The 21,128-nt window shown below is 37.5% G+C and overlaps 1 protein-coding gene across 1 annotated transcript in view; it reads left to right on the forward strand.

Annotated features, from left to right (window-relative positions):
• LOC134540304 (potassium voltage-gated channel subfamily H member 8) overlaps positions 1 to 21,128 on the forward strand; it is a 252,636-nt gene that overhangs the window by 23,315 nt on the left and 208,193 nt on the right. The window contains exon 2 of the mRNA XM_063382963.1: positions 17,427 to 17,522. Within this exon, the coding sequence (XP_063239033.1) occupies positions 17,447 to 17,522 (76 nt within the window). The 5' untranslated portion in view covers positions 17,427 to 17,446. The remainder of the gene's footprint in view (positions 1 to 17,426; positions 17,523 to 21,128) is intronic.

A 21,128-nucleotide genomic window follows, 5' to 3' on the forward strand; every position in this document is an offset into this window, starting at 1 on the left:
TCAGGTGTTTCTCATTCGCACAGATTCATCCAGGTGAGTTGTGAGCCAATAACAGTTGCAGCACTGAGGTATATCTATTTGTATTTTAGCCTATCGCGAAATGAATTCGCGAATTTTTCCGGTCTCTACCGATATGTACCTAAACGAAACTCACCCATTCACGACAACACAGACGAACAAAGTACACTGTACTTTTTTAAATATAAATGCAACATAAATATCCATGTAAAATTACAGATTAATAATGTTCGCAGGCTTTCACGACCATTGTCTGAAGTTGCTTGGCTTCTGGGTTGTAGCCGTGTCCTGGGCGAATAATTCACCGACGTTTCGGTTGACATTGCAGTCGCCATCATCGGGGAGCAGTTACCTACTGACTGCTCCCTGATGATGACGACTGCATTGTAGACCGAAACGTCGGTCAAGTATTCGCCTAGGACACGGCTACAACTCAGAAGCCAAGCTACTTAAAATTACAGATATTTTTAAATTTCTACATTTACATTAAAACAACTGAACCACCACAAAATAATGTTCGCAGTAATACTATAGTATTCTATACTATAGTATCCAATAGTTAAAGTTAATTGTCCCTTAATAGTTTGCGGTATTAACTGCACACGCTGATAAGCATAATAAAACAAAATTAAGTACAATTATTGAATATTAGATTATATTTTGCATGGTTTAAAGAATTACCGTTTAATGAAAATTCAATGAAAATAATAAAACTGTGCGCCAATTTTTGTAAGAAATACTCAGTATTATCTCGAAAAACGTATTTCATAAAAACAAAAGTAACCATAGCCAAGTGTTATACAGAGTTACAACATCTTTCTTGTAGTATTACAAACTACTAGCTGCCCGACCCGGCTTCGCACGGTTGTATTAATTGGGGGGGGGGGATGAGATCAAATCTCTTATTTACAGTTATAATAAAGGAAATAAAATGAAAATTAATTGATTTTGACAAAAACTTAATACTGTTTCCCGGGCTTAAACACCAATCAACATTGATAATCAGTTTATTATTAATTATAAATTATTGAGACCATTAATCGAAATAAAAACTATCATCTTTCAAGTTGGAAAAAATTACACATAAATGCCAATTTTCATCGAAATCGGTTGACTTGGTGAAGAGTTCGCTGGAAACAAACATCAGGACACTGGATATATATATATATATATATATATATATATATATATACACATTCATATATATATAGATTTCTTGGAAAGAAATGTTTTGAAAAAGTACAGAAAATTTATTTCTGTGTAAGCTGTAAACAGTAGGAGCGTACTGTGTTCGCCCGTGCGCCTCTTTGCCGCCTATGCATTTAACTATTGACTTCGCTGATTTTGGCTTGTTTTCTGTTTGTTGGCGTATTATTATTATTTTTCCTCATTGGAATTTCTCTATGACATACAGTGTAACCAGAAATGGTGAATGCAAAAAAAAATAATCTATCTTCCCCATTGCAAGAATCATTCAAAGAAAACTAATCACATTTACACAGGTTATCCCGCAAGATATTCTTACTCGTCTACACCATTGGTGAATATAGATATAATTTTGGTAAGGGGGGTTAAAATAAAATGATTTTTTTTTAAATTAACACGTTTATTCAAAAAATCTTACATTACTATTGGCACTAATACATTGATACATGGGCCTATAGTAGTAGCCAAAGTCGATGTGGCTTCTCAACGTAGTAACATTCTGTCTTCACTCAAATATTGCCAATTTCTTTATGACACTCAATTATCTACACATTATTTTCAAAACATGTCCCACGGGACCTCTTTTAAAACTCTCATCCTGCATACACATGTTAAAAACATACACCTTGCCTTCCTTGGAAACAAAACAGTAAAAAAAAATCAAATATATATATATTAACAAATTTTGTCTGTCTAACTAACTTATTTTGTGCATGGTTCTGTGCCAGTGGTCATAACTTGTGGGTTTTCCTTGCCCCAAAGTATCACACGGCAATGGTTTGTACGTTAATTTAAAAGTTCATAAAAATTCCATGCACATGATATATACACTCTTACAAGCCTCCCTCGGCCATACTTAGAATAAAAAATGCATCGATCCTGGTAGTTTTGATTGCGTTTAGGTATTGTACTACTCAGTTTGAATTGAATTATGTTTTCAATTTAAAATTATAATTTTTTGGGTATCCGTCGAAATGCTGTAATTTGCGCACTGCGCAAAGTTTTATATTAGTATAAGCATTATTTAAATGAGTTATTGTTCTGACTAAGACCCATAAATAAAATAAAAAATATTTTCGTCCGGACACACAGTAATGCATATATCAACAATTTTAAATAGAAGAGGTGCATGGTATTGGGTTTCACGTAAATCATAATCGCATATAATACATTTTCAAAAAATTCAGTCTGATGAAGTGATGCTCCAGCCGTTGCCATCGCAGCCAGAGAGATCGTTATCCGCCGTCACTCCCCAACGGAATGATTTTCACTCAGTTAATCTAGGGCGTTAACGCGTAGACTGCTTTTATTTATGACCTTCGTATCGATTACCCGTTTTCTTTTTTTACAACGCATTCGACCTTCCTGCGCCGTGTGATCTCAAGCTTCTTCGAGTGATGCTCAACGAATCAAGGAATAATTAAATACCACTCGATAAAAAAACTACGTACAAATTATGATTTTTAATATGGGCTTAACAGTTTCATAGCAAGTTTTTGAAGAGACATGCTTCAAATAGGTTATAATGTATTTCGATTATTTACTCAAATAAAAAATAAAATCATAATACAGTAATCATTGTTTGTATCGAGCATTTTTCAAACTGAGTTTTTTTTTTTTTTTTTTTTTAACTCTGCACACCGTATGTGTGCCCGGGTTAGGCGGGAGTATTAAATCCCATCTGTAATATCAGACACCTTCTGATGAATTTGGAGTGGTTTTGTTAATGCCAACGATAGACACCAGGAGCTCTGCACGTCTTTTGGCGGCACAGCCAGGCGGCTAACTTAAACGGACGAAAGTAGATTTTTCCCCCGTCGCACGTGTTTTTATTTCCATTCGGCCTCGCAAGGCCAGGCTGGCTAGCATTCGCTGTCCGTCTGCTTCGGGAACTCTCCAAGGGCGTCCATCCTTCTTCTCCTCCGGTCGCCAGCTGACGAGGGATGGCAACGATATATCGATATACATGTAATGTTCGAAATATCGATAATTTTTATATCGATATTTTTGTCCCGATAATATCGAATTCAAAAAAATTTAATGTGTATTTTTTTTTAAAACTTATCTTTAAATAAACAAAAATTGGTGTATCGAAGGCTTCGGAAAGTACATATTATTTTTTAAAATTACTATTTTTAAAATTTATTATTTATTTTTCATTATTCTCTTGTCTGCATGTCTGTTGGCTCCTTTTTTCTCTTAACATCATCAGAAGTCTATGGCAATAACAATCCATAAAAATTACTTAAATATTAAAAAAAAAACTTTGAATGAAGAAAATCTATCGAAACAAATTGAGAAGGTATTATTAAATAAGAAAAAAAAAAATGTTGATTTCACTCTTGCTTGAAAGAGATAAACTTGTACTAAGTAATTTCTGTACATTAGATCAGATGCATCAAGAACTCAATAAAACATATCCTCAAGTAATAGATTTATAATAAGTAAAGCACGGCTAGACGCTTGTGCGTCGTAATAGACCGATGCATGCATAGAAAATATCGATACTTTATCGGGGAACGATACAATTCAAAGCGATGTATCGAAAGACCGACCGCGCGTCGATGCGTTGAAAAGTTTTTGCCGTGAACGCCACAGCGAATCGCCCCACGTAGATGGTACAAGCCCGATACCCTATGGTAACCCCCCCCCCCCCCCTCCCGGCTCAACCCTCCTGGACACTCGGTGTACACAGCCTCAGGAGAGACCACGTGACCAGAAAACTGCTCAAGACTAGCGAACAGGTGTCCGTTCACGAGAAGCATTCAAGAATAGGCCGAGGTCCGATAAGTAGAGACCGGAAAATTTCGCGGGTTCAATGACCTGTAGGATGAACTCCATAGTTCTACGTACACTCGGTCAGATGCCACACACTCATTGGCTGCTGTCTTGTGAGACGTCCCAACGTAGCAGCCTGTGATTCGATAAAGCTTTGGTTGGGTGTTTCTCATTGGCCCAGAGTCATTCAGGTGAATTGTGAGCCAATAACAGAGGCAGCACTGAGGTATAACTATTTGTGTTTTAGCCTATCGCGAAATGAATTCGCGAATTTTTCCGGTCTCTACGATAAGTAGTTCCGTTTCCGTCATGCCCCCCCCCCCCCCACAAGGGTGGGGGTGGGTGGACTCCAGCCCTGATGTTTTTTTTTTTTAAATCTCAGTTTTAGAATTAAATATACATACTCGCTGTGGTTATTTTTAAAGTAAAATAATTTTTTTTAATAAACCCTAGTTTGGTCTTATATAAATTAGTAACCATAATTATACCCTGTATTTTCAGGTTAAATAACTTTCTAAAAAGGGTGACTTGATGTAAGCTTTTGGACATACGCCATTGCTAAGCTATGTCCAAAAGCTTACATCAAGTCATGCACTCCCATTGCACAAATCTTTCAAAGATAATATCTAAAAAAGGGTGTAGGTAAGAAATAACCATGCAATTATAATGTAGCACGTGACTGTAAAATTGTGAAAAGGGGGGGGGGGGTCATCTCCGATCCTGGGTCCAGGGCCCGTAATCGAATGTGGAGCCATGGTTTCCGCATTATTTTTTTTTAATTCTATTTTTTTTATAACAGTGATAAATGATGACCAACACGCTTGTTTTCAGAATTTATTTTCAGATATGAAACATCCGGTACAGTTTCTTCAAAGCACTCGGCAGACTTGCATTACACCCAGTGGCGGATCTCCAGAGGTTCACCACTCTACGGTTTCAGAATAGCCAGAGAAAAAAAAATGTCTTAAAATTACTAAATTTGTATTTAATCTACCCACACTACATATATCATTCAACCACCAGATTTTATGATTCTACAAGAAATTCATTAATTATATTAAAATATTTTATTGGTTTCAGAAACAATAATTTTTGTCGGCAATATTAATGTAGCACACAACTGTTTTTTTCGGAGGGGAGGGGGGGTGGCACATGCCCCTGGTGTACCCCCTTGTATCCGCCACTGATTACACCTTTATATATTCATTTCTCCGCCCAGTAATGATACGGCGGTGTAGCGTAGCCAGGATTTGTGTATGGGGGGTGTTATGAAGCATGGCCCCCCCCCCCCCCCGCGTATTAAAGCGGGTGGTCCGGGGGTCCTCCCCCGGAAAAATTTCGATTTTAAGGTGTAAAATAGTGCTATTTTTAGCAGTTTTCGGTACTTAAATTTAAATATTGTAATGGTAAAATTTTTATTAATTTTTAATATGAAATTTGTTTGAGTGATGAATAAGAAATTTAATTAAATATTTGGTGGTAAGGGGGGGGGGTTAACACCAACCCCCCCCCCTCCCCTGGCTCCGCCCCTGCGGCCACCGCTCAAAATGGCACGGTTGTCGTCTGCACAACGAGAAGACTGCGCGCCAGTCCAGAGCCTTGCGCTCAGAGGCAACACCAGCGAGCGTCACTGCAGCCAGATGCACTTCCGACTCGACAGGCAATAACTCAAGTCGACTCTATGTAAATATGCGAAATAATCTAGAAAAGTATTTTTTTTTACGTGACAACGTCTAATAAATCGATGAACGCCGGCTGCACGCACGAAAAAGGATGACTCATTGTCCCGTTACGCACATTGTACCGTTACGCTGTGTCCCGTTACGCTCGTTGTACGCTTGCTCCGCAGCCATCTCTCTTCCACTCGATTGGAACAACCATCGATGTGACTTTTTCGAGGCACATTAAACTTGAAACACTCCCATATTCGTTTCCTACTTTTCCTATCATCGTCCTATCCTTAACAGAATAACACAGATTGGAAGAAGTTAAATAGCAAACACGTATAAAAGTTATAGTTAAAATAATCTGTTCTGTTAAAGTAATAAACATATTTGAATTAATGAGTGCAAATAAAAGTAAATTTATAGATTAAATTGTAGATTTCATTTCACTCCTTTGTATCCATACAAGATAGTGATAATTAAATAAAAATGATTAAATTTTATTCATAAAAGTATGCAATCATTTCATCAATGTTTTGTTATGACTTTGTCACGTTAAACTATCGTTCGTAAACCGACTTTACAGACAACCAATTTTTTTTTCGAAAACAAAAAATAAATAAAAAGGTTGGAAACAAGGCTAAGATGCAACACTAATTTTAAAGTTAGGAAAATAACATTTTAAAATTCTAGTTGTTAGGTTTATTTTCAACGCTATTTTCTGTTTTTCGCGTCTAGCCATATGACATAGAATCTGTTTCTGTTTTGTACTCGTTGTTCGGGACGATCTAAAACAATACAATAACGTAATTTTTTATGCAATTATTAAAAAACAATTTCTGTACTTTTACAAGATATTCATTTGGAAACCAGTTGCCAACAAATAGTTTGCAATACTACAGGAAATATATTGCAAATTTGTACAACATAGGCGATGGTTATTTTTGCAAATATGAAATAAGTTTTTTGAGGTAATACTGAGTATTTCTTACGATAATTGGTGTATTATTTTATATTTTAATTGATGTTTCATAAAAGCATATTTTTTTAAGCCATGGTAAAGATAATAGAATACTCAACAATTTAATTTAATTTTGTTTTACTGTACTTATTAATATGAGTAGTTAATACTGGAGATATATTCAGGGAATGGTTTTAGAAGTAATGGTACTGAGACAACACAAAGCTATAATATCTATATATATTTTTTTCTATCACTCTATGTCTGGGTTGTGAGGTTATAGAGGCCCGCAAGGACAAACCAACGCTTACATTTATTATATATAGTATAGATAAGAACTAGCGTATTCGAATGCAACGTTGTGTAAAAATCTCAAAGCAATCGGTGATGAACTTTCTGAGATTTAAGGAACGAACATTTACATTTTTTATTTATATAGATTTTGCGTTCTTGAATATTTTTTTCCCCCGTGAAAAAAAAAAACAGTACAAAACTGCAATGGCTGTACGTCCAAAAAATTTTTTATTTAATCAAAATTACAGGGATCATTTAATAGTCCGGTCAAATTAGACTAAAAAATAGGGGTGAGGTTACGAAAATTCCCACTTGGCTGAAAATTCGTAGGATTGTCCAATACATTATTATAAATGAAATGTGAAAAGTCCTCGTCGATCCGGCACGTGCAAAAAAAATTTGCTCGGGGTCAAATGGTCACAAAAAACGGTTTTTTTTCTCGCGATTTTCAGCAAAACGGTAAGTTTCATCATAACATTAGCTTGGACAAAAATTGTAGATTAGATAATTATCTATAAAAATGTCTAAATACTTTTTTTTTTTCCTAAGAGCCACCGTTTTTGAGATATAACGTGTCTGGACAGTTGGCGAGCCGCCCCTGGCCATAGCATGCTGCCCTCTTCCCCCGCAGTCTCCACCCCCGAGCTGCTGCATAATGCATACGCGCGGCGGATAACCATTACTCATAACACGGTCCTTCCCCCACTCCCAAGTCTTCCAGTACCACTCTCGAGTCTTCGACAATCTCAGCCCACGCGAGCGCATTTCAACGAGACAGAAACTTCCGATCACTCTCTCGCCGCTATCTTTTTTGAAGTTGAACTATTTTCCTTGGGGGGGGGGGGGGGGGCTAAAATTCCCGAGCGTCACGAAAATTCCGATCGCGCGAGGGGAATGGTTAGGTGCGTGGTGGGGGAACCGTTAAACGAGGAGACGGCAGGGGAGAGGTAGAAATTACGCAGCATACTTGAACACTTGTATAATTCGATACTTTACACTTTTCGCACTTGCATACTTGCGCAAAAGCATAATTTGGCGCTCGCATATTTGCATATGTATTTTTTTTTTAAATCTGCGACTTCAGCCAAAGAGAATTATCTTTCCTCACCATCAACTCCCACTTTTCCCTCAATACCATGACATTTTGGTTTGAAGTAGGACATAACTACAAGCAGCTAAGCATTACACTAGAGAAATCACAGCTTTAATATGTTAAATTAAAATAAGTATGTGTTTTATTGATTTATTTCAATTTTTTCGTAGCTATTTCGTACTGATATTGCGGGCCACTGCACAAGACTTGTTGAGCCATGGTTTGGGCACAAGTGAAATAAACAATGCCATCGCATAATTTTTTTTAATGAAATTCTAAGTAAATTTTTACGTATAGTGTATTTGAGACCTGCAAATAAGGAAAACCAAAATGATCTACAGCACTGAAACGTTTCACTTTGAAATTGTATGCTACAGGCTATATTATGACAGTACAAAGTTTTTCTCAGATAAAATATTTATTTTACTTAGACTTACAAAATCCTAAGGAGTAATTGAGAACTTTTACACTTAAGACTAACACTATTTTCTGCGAGAATTTACAATTATTTTGAAATAGGCAGTTATACTGAATTTAAACCTAAAGGATTTCAGATACATATATAATATAATTAATTCTCTTTATTTGCAGGTATTAAAAATGTTCTAAGAAAGATGTTATCAGCAAATCATTCGAATAGATGCTAATGCTTTTTTATTTTGTAAAATACAAATTATTTAAAAGATTCTTTAAGTTGAATAAATGTGTCTGCTAGATGTTAAATAATGAACTGAAAAGAAACCAAACGCTAACAAACTTTAAATCAAATATATAAGCTACTTTACAACCACACTTTGCTACCAGAACCTCGCTCTGACACCACATTTATCTCACCAGCTCATTTCGATTAGGTACAGGCAGAGAAAAAAATTCATTTCTGTTACTGATGACTTCTGTAACTCTTAAACTACTTGTTTATTTATTTTTATTTTCTGTGCAGGAATGCCTCTACGATGACGATTGTGGTTAGTTGGCAAGAAAAGAAGTATAAAATCACACTTGTTTTATTAACACGACAGCTGTAGTGGAGTGGTAAATAGACACGGGGACCTATTTTTCGGTAAACGTAAAAAACGTTAGCACCTAATACATCAAATGTACGTGCCATGTTTAATGATATTTAAAAAAAAAAATTTAAAATATCTTGCAGTGTAGTTAAACTTGCATTGCTATAAATGTTGATTTGTTGGTTGATAATTGTATAACTTATTTTTATTTTTATGAATTGTAATCGTTACTATGGAATTTTAAACTGTTACAGATAAGGAACAGTATTTTACTAAAGTTTAAGGTTAAAAAAGGGGGATGTCTGTAAAGTCGGTTTACGGACGATAATTTTACGTGGTAACGTCATAAGAAAACAATGATGAAAAAATAGCATACCTTAACCTGTTTGATATTATAGAAGCTTTTTCTCACACGGTGCGGTTGGCCGGTTCTTGCACGCTACGGCTCAGGCGGAACGTGGCAATGAGTCATGCTTTTTCCGTGCGTGCAGCCAGCGTTCATCGATTTATAAGTAGAGACCGGAAAAATTCGCGGATTCATTTCGCGACATTCTGAAATGCAAATAATTGTACCTTTATGCAACTTCTGCTATTGGTTCACTGTTAACCTGGAGGAGTGTGGGCCAACTATATACCCTCAATCAAAGCAGTGTCGAATCACGAGTCTCCCAATTGAGACGCCTCCAGTCCATATTTATAAGACGTTATCACGTAAAAAAAAAAGAATTGTAAAAAGGAATTCGTAAACGAAACCCAAACCAACGTACGCCACGTGACGTTGCGGTTGAAATGTTGGCGTGCTCGTGGCTTCTCGGGGAAGGGGCAGAGGGGGGGGGGGGGTGGAAGGGGAAGCGTGGGTTTGTTAGAGAGCGGCGCGCAAGGTTACCGAGAGACCGCGTGACAATGAGACGAGTTTACATCGTTCTACTCCAACCGCTGAGTTTTAAAATGGACCACGCGGTTAGACCACCTTCCGCGCGGGCGCAAAAATAACCCCCCGCCTCTCCATTTCGCGGCCGGGGGCCGATCTGCGTTTCACCGGCAAGAGTCGGTACGTCCGAAACGTTCCCACACAGAGAAAAATGTTTGTTTGAATCAAACAAATATTTATTTATATATGGCGAAACAAATATTTACTTGGTGGAACAAATATATTTTATTAGTTTAACCAAACTCGGTAAGTAACAAAAATAATTTGTTACACCTAACCAAATATACATTTGAGTTGACAAAATCATTTTGTTGGGTCAACAGAATCTTTCCTACTACAAAATGTTTGTTTGAATTAACAAAATATATCTACTTCGCCATATATAAACAAATATTTTGTTGAGACAAACAAACCTTTCTCTCAGTGCAGCAGCGGGATCATCATGTTGATTCAGTGCATTCCGAGCTACACCCACGTATTGCATGGGCCTTTTCACATGCATATCAATAAAACCATTTTATAGCTGAAGTAGCTTGGCTTCTGGGTTGTAGCCGTGTCCTCGGCGAATAATTCACCGACGTTTCGGTCGACATTGCAGTTGCCATCATCAGGGAGCAGTTACCTACAGTACCGTACTGTAGGTAACTGCTCCCTGATGATGGCGACTGCAATGTCGACCGAAACGTCGGTGAATTATTCGCCAAGGACACGGCTACAACCCAAACTTGTAAGAACCTCAGTAGGTAACTGCTCCCTGATGATGGCGACTGCAATGTCGACCGAAACGTCGGTGAAATATTCGCCAAGGACACGGCTACAACCCCAACTTGTAAGAACCTCAGTATTTCTGCGAATTACAAATATTATTTTTTGTAGTGATAAAGTTGTCTTGTAAATGTACAATTTTACAAATGTATTTAAATTTACATGATTATTTCTGTTCCATTTATTTTGCAGAAGGACGCCAATTATAAGGGAACAATCGCTAGCGCATGCATGACCTTCGTTATTGCAGACTAATGAGTTATCAGATTGTTTTCCGCAAAAAAATACACTCCCCTACCCATCGTTAATTTTGTTATACCAGGTTTATTATAGATTTAAAACTCCGGAGACCGATGTCTACTTTCATCTTGAATCTTCGTCTTGTAATATTTTTTAATTTATTAATTTATTTTCCTAACTGCACGATGAAACGAAGTCTCACTCTTCGCGGTCATTCATTTCAAATGAAAGGCGGACTTCCTTCCGCCTCCAGTTTGGCGTGGATGTTAATTTCGCGTCTGTGTTTGTTTCTTCAAAGTGATGCGGGAAGCAGAATTTAGACGGCTCTTCCCTTTTCCCTCCTACCCTCCTTTATTCATTTCCTTTCGCCTGGGCGGTCTTTCAATATCAACCCGGCCGTCTGCGGATGATTCATTACGTGTGAAATGCTGCCAACCCAACGGAACGTACTAGGCACACTAAGGCGGTTCGCGCCCTCTAAGGGCGATATTCCAAGAAATGCAAAGGGAAAGGTAGCGAATAAGCACATCTTCGTTTGGGGTGCAACCGTAACTAACTCTCGGGCCGTGTTACAGAACGTGAATTATCGCTATTTTGTATGGATACAAAGAAGGAGTGAAATGGAATCTATAATTTAATTGATGAATTTACTTTTATTTGCACTCATTAATTCAAATATGTTTATTACTTTAACGAAGAGATTATTTTAACTATAACTTTTATACATGTTTGCTATTTAACTTCTTCCAATCTGTGTTATTCTGTTAAGGATAGGACGATGATAGGAAAAGTAGGAAACGAATGGGAGTGTTTCAAGTTTAATGTGCCTCGAAAAAGTCAAATCGATGGTTGTTCCAATCGAGTGGAAGAGAGATAGATGCGGCGCAAGTGTACAATGAGCGTAACGGGACACAGCGTAACGGGACACTTTTTCGTGCGAGCAGCCGGCGTTCATCGATTTATTAGACGTTGTCACTTCAAAAAATAGATCCTGCTTTCTAATTTTTCTCAAGTACTTTTTAAGTAGTGATTATTTCTTGTTATGACCATTAATGTTACAGAATGCATTCCATGATAGTTTCGCTACCATAAAGTTTCATTTGGCACAGCAATACGCATGGTACATCCCCAATGATCACAAAATTGTTATTTAAATACAATTATGCAAAGTATCCGAAGCAATTAAAATGGTTCAAATATAGCGAATCCACTCGGCTATAAACAAAATAACATGCAGCAAATTGAATTCTTTGTTATTATTCACGAAATCCACAAGAGTATATCATATAAAATTAATTAAACAGTTGGTATTATCTGCACAAAAAATACTTTTAAAAAGTTTATCAAAACGCTTTAAAGTAATTAAAAATACATCTAATCAAAAACCGTTTCCAATTTTCTATTAGCACGACTGAACCGTAACTCACACTAAATGGTATTTTGTGACGAATAAAATGTTTATATAAATATTAGCCACTCCTAAGTTATTGTGCTGTTAACAACAAGTTTTGTTTCACAAGCATATTAACTATAAATCAAGCTTGCACTGTCATAAAAATAACTCAACAACCTTCCTAATACGTTCTTTGAACGATTCTTGCAATGGGGAAGTTTGATTCAAACCATTTTTGATATGTAACATCAAGGCTGGATTTAGAGGTCTGGAGGCCTCGGGGCAACAGAGGAGCGGAGGCCCCCTGGCCCCAAATTATTTTCCAAATAAAATTAACAATTTTTTTTCAGTCGAGTTTTCCAATAAATAATATATTGTGAAATCAAGTAGATCCTCTTAGTATTAAAAAAACATACATAAATATAATCGGAGACAAGAATTATATGAAATTAAATTTTAGTGTTAATGAATATTTCTCTTAATATTTAACAATAATATAATCATGTATGTATTAAGTACTGTAGGTAAAGGTAAAACAGCGAAAAAAGAATACCAAAGGAAAAGATGTTTACTAGTGTTTACTTGTCGGAATTTTAAAGATTTTTTTTTCCGAAGTCTCTATTGTGGGGTCCCTCCGTTTGTGGAGGCCCCGGGGCTTTCGCCCCGGTTGCTCTCCCCTATTTCCGGCCCTGTGTAACATCTTAGCTCTCGGTATACGGCACTTGGTGGGAGTAATTCCGTGATTGCGACTGATGTCAAGTAACCGAAATATTTAACAAGCACGGTGCTGCCATCTGTGGATGATGGCGGAAGCAAAGTTCACAAATACAGAGGTAAACGTCATAGTTTTAACTGTTTCATGAATTTTTAACAAAATTGTCAGTGTTTTAATAATATTCCTTGTCGAAAATCAGGTCAAAGTCACGGTTTTAAATTTTTTTTCAAGGGGTTTTTTTTTTTTTTTTTTTCGATTTTGTTGAAGCTGTTTCTTTATATAGTTTGAAATTTCCGTCTGCTTGAAGATGGACATCGCTATGAAGATGTGTTTATGTGCGTCGGCCGCCTTCCTCTCCTCCCCTCCTCTCCCACCACAGTGCCATGACGTCATGTTTTTTTTTAATGTGTTCCGCCCCTCTTTCATTTGGCGCATGCGCTGTGGCGCCTGCGTGAATGCATAAAGTACAGGTGGTAGGCGAGGCCTCTGGCCTTTTTGCGGCTCAGATTTTAGAGTAACGCGATAGTAGTTGAAGGTCACCGGCGCTGTCTTGACCCCTGCGACGGGAACCTCAGGCTTTGCATGGCCACGTTCATTTTTGAAGTTTCTTGTATGTTAAAGTTTTCATGGATCGTCGTTTGTGTGTGTGTGTGTGCGCGTGCGCTTGTGTGTGTGTGTTGCACGATGGCTACAGTAAGATAACGCAGTTTTACTTCACGTGTTTTTTTTTCTAGTGTTTATATATTTTATTTGGATCGCCATCATCTAAATTTAAATGTGTAATTACCGTGTTTTCAAGTGGTAACGTAATATTTTTGCACTGAATTCGATGAACGACCACGAAGCCAGGAGTGTCTCGAACGCCTGAGTTTCGGAATTTTTTTTTACATTTTTAAAATATTTTCTTTCTTGTCCGTGAATTCTTTAAACAATTCGCATTGCAGTATTTTGATCTGTTGTCTATTGTGTCACGCAGGCTTTCTTGCACCTGTTGCGGGTGTTTTTTTGTTTTTGCGTGCCCGTTCAACACGCTTTTTCCGTGACGTTTTCGATTCTTTATGACACCGTAGTTTGTCAAAGCATTAACGTCTATATTCAGTGTAATTTATTACCCCGGAACAGTTCTGACCCGTATCGTCTTTTCCATGATTCAGCACGTTAGGTAAATATTTTTTATTTACGTGCCGTGGTACGGTAAATGTAGAGTAAACTTTGTAAACGCATGCGTGCGTCGTGATGTTTGTAGTCTTGATGCTTAACTTTGTTTGTAACGCAATCCATTCATGCGAGTTCTATCCTTTGTTTATTACGTGTGTAGACAATGTTCATTTAGCTGTGTAATGGAATTCCTATAACTTTTTACTTGAGCTGAATGTATTTTGTATTGGCAGTTTGCATATTTCCCTGAGTCTTGCTACGCCAAATTACGCAATCATAAATATTGTAATTTTTACCCTAATTGTAAAGTTTTTTTTCCTGTGTGCCATCAATAAGCACGTTGTGCGTTAATGTTTTTGAATAAACATAACCGAAAAGAGTATTGCAAGTGTTGGCCCTCGTATTCGTATTTATTTATTTTTGAATCAATGAAAATCTGTCTCGAAAAAGAAAAAAGATAAAAGTGAGCCAGTCTTTCAGAATTCCTCAGGGATGAAGCAACGTCTAACCTCGTAACGAGCAAATCGACGTGTTCTTATGTTCCAAATACACTCATAATACAAAGCTCCGACACGTAAATTTAACGTAGAATTCTTTCAAATATGCCGTGTTTGATAAACATACACGCAAATTGTGTTTTATACTAAATTTACTGACGCGAATCAGACGTGGTCACCGCACCCACCACTGGAATTCGTTGCCGAAGCAGCTACGTCGACTACTGAATCAGTTGACTAGCGGACAGAAATCTTTAACTATATAAAGAAAACGCTCCGATAAACGCGAAAAAAAAACCTGAAAAAAAATGTTAAACCATGGCTTTGTACCTGATTTTCAACAATGAATTTGATTAAAATACTACCCATATTGTTAAAATTCATTAAAAGTTAATACTAGGCCTATAGTTTACCTTTGGCTTTGTGAACTTTAGTTTGCGCCATTCCCCACAGATGTCAACACCGTAGTTACATTTAAAGTTACATTCACGAAATATCTCCTACCAAATGACTTATACCGAGGATGTTACACATAATTTTTTTTTCTCTGCATAAAAAACAAGGTGTGCGAGATGTAATCGATTTCTCGAATTACGCGGGGTAGGGTATAAAGTTAGGTGTAGGTATATCGACTACCTTTGCACGTCAACCAGTCCGTTCGTTTCGCACGTCGCGGCTGCAACTCGGATCAGGAGTCCACAGAGGTCGCGCGCGCGCGCGCGGATCGCGACTGAATTATTTAAAAGCCTTATCGACTCTCAAAACCCATGTTTCAGGTAAACTGAGTGGATAAATGCGTTAATTATTTGCAGTTGCAGTGTGTGACCCAGCATTTCCCTCTCCCCCCCCTCCCTCCGGACAACGATCCTTCCCTACGGGACGTGATTAGCTCGTGATCCGTGCTCACTCGTGCTAATTAACTGCGACAGGATTTATTAGCAGCACCCATGCAGCTTTATGGAATGACGTAACCCGTGCTTTCGACGCCAACCGTGTTTTCAGCTGCGCTTCCGTGCTGTCTGGGGGTTATAAACCACTCGTGGATTTAAAAAAATAAACGCTTGCTACAACAATTTCCATCAAACGTACCCGTTAAAAATAATCAGATGAATTGCTTGTTTCCATGATGCTTCTTTAGGGTGATTAAATACTTTTAACAGATTAAGTTTATTTTTAAATATCACTAAAAATATTTTATGTATTATATGTATAGCCTATACATGAACGAGTCATTGCGTACTCGCTAGTAACGAGCAAATTCATGTGTTCTTATTTTTAAAATACACTCATAATACGAAACTCGGACATGAAATTTAACGTAGAAATATTAAAAATAAAAGGAGGTATATACTTAAAAACACACGTTATAGGTTATACATCTATGGCATTACTAAAATATTATTCTGAAACTATTTAAAACATATTATAACATTGAGTATATATGTATGTATATTATTGTTTTTGCTTAAACTACTGAAATCACTCTGTAAATACTTCTTACAAACCTTAACCTTATTGAGCTTATTCAACATTTAAGATTTAGTAGTAAAAATTTTATCACGAAATTCTTTTTTTTTTTTTTTTCATTGCGTCAGTTTGTTGTGTCTCTACAGTATGATAAACGCTGCACTATCCATAAATTTCAATGTTAATTAAGGGCTGTCAACATTGTAATACCAGGAATCAAACGTATTCTTAAGTTGTCATTATTTATTGATATGACAATGAATTATAACATAAAGTATTAAATGATAGTTGTACTATTACACAGTTATGTTTTTTAATACCCATGCGCGTTGTAAATTCTGCGATGTTCACGAAAGCAATGCCTACGAAAGAATCACGCGGAGGAGGCCCGCCATGTTTTCGAGATTTCTGTGCCATCCGCCTCGTGCGGCAAGCACAGTGAGTGGTTACAAATTTCCGCTACACGTGACTTCCGTTCCACTCACGGGAAATTACTCCCACCAAATGCTGTGTACACACAGAGAGATAAAAGGATGTTGCGCAGGAAAAAAAATATTTTCTAGAATTAACTCAACTTGTGACAGTTTCTGGGGTTTATTCCACACTAGTACGTAACATTGGTTCATCTTAATATCACACAACCTCACCCACACAAGCTCATCATCGACTACCATCCAGGGCGGCCACCGTGACTGGGCACCCCAGAGATTCCCCCCCCCCCCTTTTACAGTGCGACCCAAAAAGTGTGTTTTCCTGCCACGGAGGTCCACCACACTCTAAATGAACGGTACCCACACCGACGACTGTAAATAATGTACATATTTTATATAGTCATATTTTGCTATTACTATAGTACATAATGCGTGTAATACCGAATAAACTTCTATCTAGTGCTTTCTTCAACTAGTGTCCAGGCAAAAAAAAAACATTGAGCCCTGGGCTCCAATTAATGCAGAAGGTTTTTTTTTTAATTTTCCTTCAAGATTATCCTGTAAAACATGTAAATAATGTATTAAATGTATGTAAATGTGAGAATATTTATAATGTTTACAAAATATGTTATGTCCTTTGCTAAAAGAGCACTGAGTGCTGGAGTCCCAACTACTATTGTACAATCCTTGTAAAAAAATGCGTAAATAAAGACTTTTGAATTTAAAATTTGATTTGTCAGACAATAGTTGTTTTTTTGGATGTTCTGGTGTACGAAGGTGACGGCGGTTTTTTTTTTGTTTTCGGCAGGTGGCAGCACTTGAGGAAGGATGCCTGCCAGGAAGGGGCTCCTCGCTCCGCAGAACACTTTTCTGGACACCATCGCCACGCGCTTCGATGGCACCCGTGAGTAGCAGCCAGCCAGTAGAAACTGTAGCCATTACCCATCGTCAATCTGTGCTTAACATGTGGAATTTGAACGACGCTGAAATGTTAAACATATGTATAAAAAGAAAAAAAGAAAAATAATTCGGTTACATAAGCCGAGTTTGAATTCGAAAAATAAAATTGACTAAAAGGTTCATCACGAAAACGTTAAGTTGTAAACATTACACCTGCACGACTTGTGGTCAAAGTGCGGCCTTTTTCAACTTCATATTTACTACTTGTTTTCGTGCTTTTTAGAGTAAAACATTTCAAAAGGGACACTGGAACAATTTGCGCGTTTAAACTACAGACCCTCGTATACTTGGGCGAAAATATCTGCCCCTGTTAGTAATTTTGAATAAACTTTAGCGTAATATGTTCTAATCGTGAAGCGGCAACAAAAAGAAAATGAACAACCTTGTCATATTTTCGTAGAACTGACGCGGTTGAAGGAAAAGACTGGAGATACTGGATGAAAATAAAAAATCAAAAATGATCGGTCTTTACAAACGCGCAGTTCATTTAATCGTTCAGTTAGTCTTTCGATCAGTATTCAGGTAAACTGACAGAAATATGAACTGAACGTGCGTGCATGGGGGACCCTTTTTGCGGAAATTGGTAAATGTGTGATGTTATGCAACCGCGCAGTGCTTACGCGTGAAGCTGGTTGCCCGACTCAGGGACACGCAGGGGCTCGTTACATGCAACTATTTTTTTATCATTCCTTAGTCCAGCGATGATCAACTGGTTTTCACAGGGCCCATTTAAAGAATCCTTCAATCAAATATCAATATGTACTAGCCGTCTCTATTTGCCTATATGTAGGATGAACGGTCAGCAGCTACCATTATAAAGCAATGGTATTCTCACAGGAATATTAAAAAAAAAAAATACTATTTATAAATATTTATCTCATCTATATATTTTTTTTCGCTGTAATTATTCTAAGACGAAATAGGTTTTATCTATTATTTTTGAAAATATTATGTTTAAAAAAATAATGTTTCGTTTATTTGTGTCATGCTACGTTTGTACTTATTGGTAGAGACCGGAAAAATTCGCGGATTCATTTCACGATATGATAGAATCCAAACAACTGTACTTTTATATTGCTTCTCTGATTGGCTCACAGTTTATCTGAAGGACTTTGAACCAATGAAAAACCTTTAACCAAAAAGTATCGAATCGCAAGCTTCCCAGTTGACAGGTGTCACGAGTCAATAGCCGATTAGTAAGTGGCTTTTTCCCGAGTGTAGGAGATTTTGGAGTCCATCCTAGAGATCATCGAAAGCGCGAATTTTTCCAGTCTCTACTTGTTGGTTACTCTAAATAATAAAACAATATTAAAAAATCTTTGCAAAAAATGTAGGTGATGTTTATTCATGCGTGTCTGGCCCATCAGATAAGTTTGAAGAGTGACAAATGGCGCTCGAAAAGAGATAGGTCGCCCATCGCTGCTCTAGCCAAACAAGTGAAGTGACGACGCGAGGTCACGTGATTCAATCAGCCATCATCAAACGACCCGCGGTTGGGTCCGACTCGGTTTTTAGCAGCGCGGCTTTATTGTCCCCGCCTGGCGGCGAAGGAGCGGGGCTGCGAGGACGTTTGCACTGACGTCGTTGCGGTGATAGATCGTCCAATCAAGCCGTCCTTGTGCCTCCCCCCCCTCCCCCTCCTATAATCCCACCGCCCAACCATCAACAACACCCACGTGACCGGCCGTTATGACGTAGCAGACAGAGCATGTGTGCGCGACGTGTATCGTCTGGTGGGTAGGACCAATCGATACGGCAGTGTCTCGCTTGCTTTGAGGTGTTCGGAGCTTTTATTTTTTTTTTCAAGTGAAACTTCTTTGGACGTGATGGGAGTAAAAATTTAAAGGTCCAATTTTGATGAAACTTTTTCGTGAAAAAATTTTCGTGTAACGAATTCTGACGCTATAAAGTTGCGGACGGTGCAGAGAACTCTTCGTGGCCGCGGGCTCCACGTGGCGGCGTGCGGCTCAGGTTGAGCCCTGCCGTGCTGCAGGGATAGGCGGGTCGCGGCGGTAGGAACCCGCCTGCGCCTGACGCCATTCTGACTTGGGCAGAGGGCAACACAACGGGGTTTGAGCTTATTGTGCAACACGCCACTTGCCATCTTCGCATTGCATGATCGTGAGTACATAATTTTATTCCTTAGATACAATTGTTCTATTTTTATATATGTTATTTTCATTTAAAATTATTGCTAAGGTAATTTTTAATTAATTTTCAACCTTTTTAAAATTAATTATATTATGAATTTTTAACCATCCAAATTTAAAAGTAAATGTAATTTATGCTGCATACTTCATGAAATGATTGTACTTTCCCTTAAATACAAAAATCCACTCTATTTCAGTGTCACAGTCCTCTAAACACTGTGTATCGAAACATTCAATTATCTAGGAAACTACGTGATCCAAGCAGACTTTTGACTTTACTATAACTTTATAACTCTAGCTTGGCTCCGTTAAAACTTGACGTGGCTATATATATATTTTTTTGTTGTGAATTCATTAATTTTTATATTTTTACATAAAAATTTTAACAACGTTCATACCCCCGTGTTAGCTAATTAAATCCCGCCCGTGCCAAAGCTGCGACATAGTAAATTAAAGCAGCTAATTGAAGCGTTACTATCGTCACGTTTTATCGCGTTGGTCAACGCTTTTTTTTAATAAGCGAGCAGTTTCTTCTCGGTTGAGAGAATGCACACCATTTCACCCCCTTAGTACGATAAGCTTTAACAAACAAGGATGACGTCAGTTGTTCAACGGGCTCATATCTCTTTCAGCTAGCGCAGAGTGAGTGGATGATAAACATGTGAAATAATTTATTATTTTTTTGTTATTTGATAACATCTTAGCTGTCGGTATACGACATTTGGTAGGAGAAATTTCTTGAATTGGACGGAAGACTCATGGAACGGTGCTGCCATCTGTGGTGGATGGCGCGAACCAATGTTTACAAAGCCAAAGGAATTTTTTTTAGTACTAACTGTTTGGTAAATTTTAATCAGGCGGACAGTATTTTAAAAATATTCCTTGTCGAAAATCAAGTCTAAAGCCGGGATCTAGCATTTTTCAAGTATTTTTAGCTTTATCGGAGCCGTTTTACTATAACGTGTAAAATTTTGATCTACAAATGGAATGATTTGATAGTCGACGTAGCTGCTCCAGCTGCGAATTCTAGCGGATGGTGCGGAAACTACCTGTGATTGGCGTCCAGAAATGTAGTTACAAATTAAAACACAATTTGCGAGTGTTTGACACGTTAGGCATTATTAAAAATAATTCTAGGTTAAATTTCGTGTACGTGTTTCGTATTATAAGATTATTTTAATAAAGAACAACTTGAGAACACATTATATTTTTTTCTTTACCGAGGTTAGATGATACACAGTATTCTTGAGTACTGAGAGACTCGCTCACATTTTTTGATTGGGTTATTGTTTACAAAAATAAGTAAAAAAAAAAAGCGTTTGTTTGTATTTCAGCAAAACATTTTTTTTCCGCTGTTGTCACTTTTGAACGATTTCGTCGAAGGAACAGATCTGTGCGAA

Source organism: Bacillus rossius, chromosome 16 (assembly GCF_032445375.1).
Source record: "Bacillus rossius redtenbacheri isolate Brsri chromosome 16, Brsri_v3, whole genome shotgun sequence".
Classification (NCBI taxonomy): Eukaryota; Metazoa; Arthropoda; class Insecta; order Phasmatodea; family Bacillidae; genus Bacillus; species Bacillus rossius.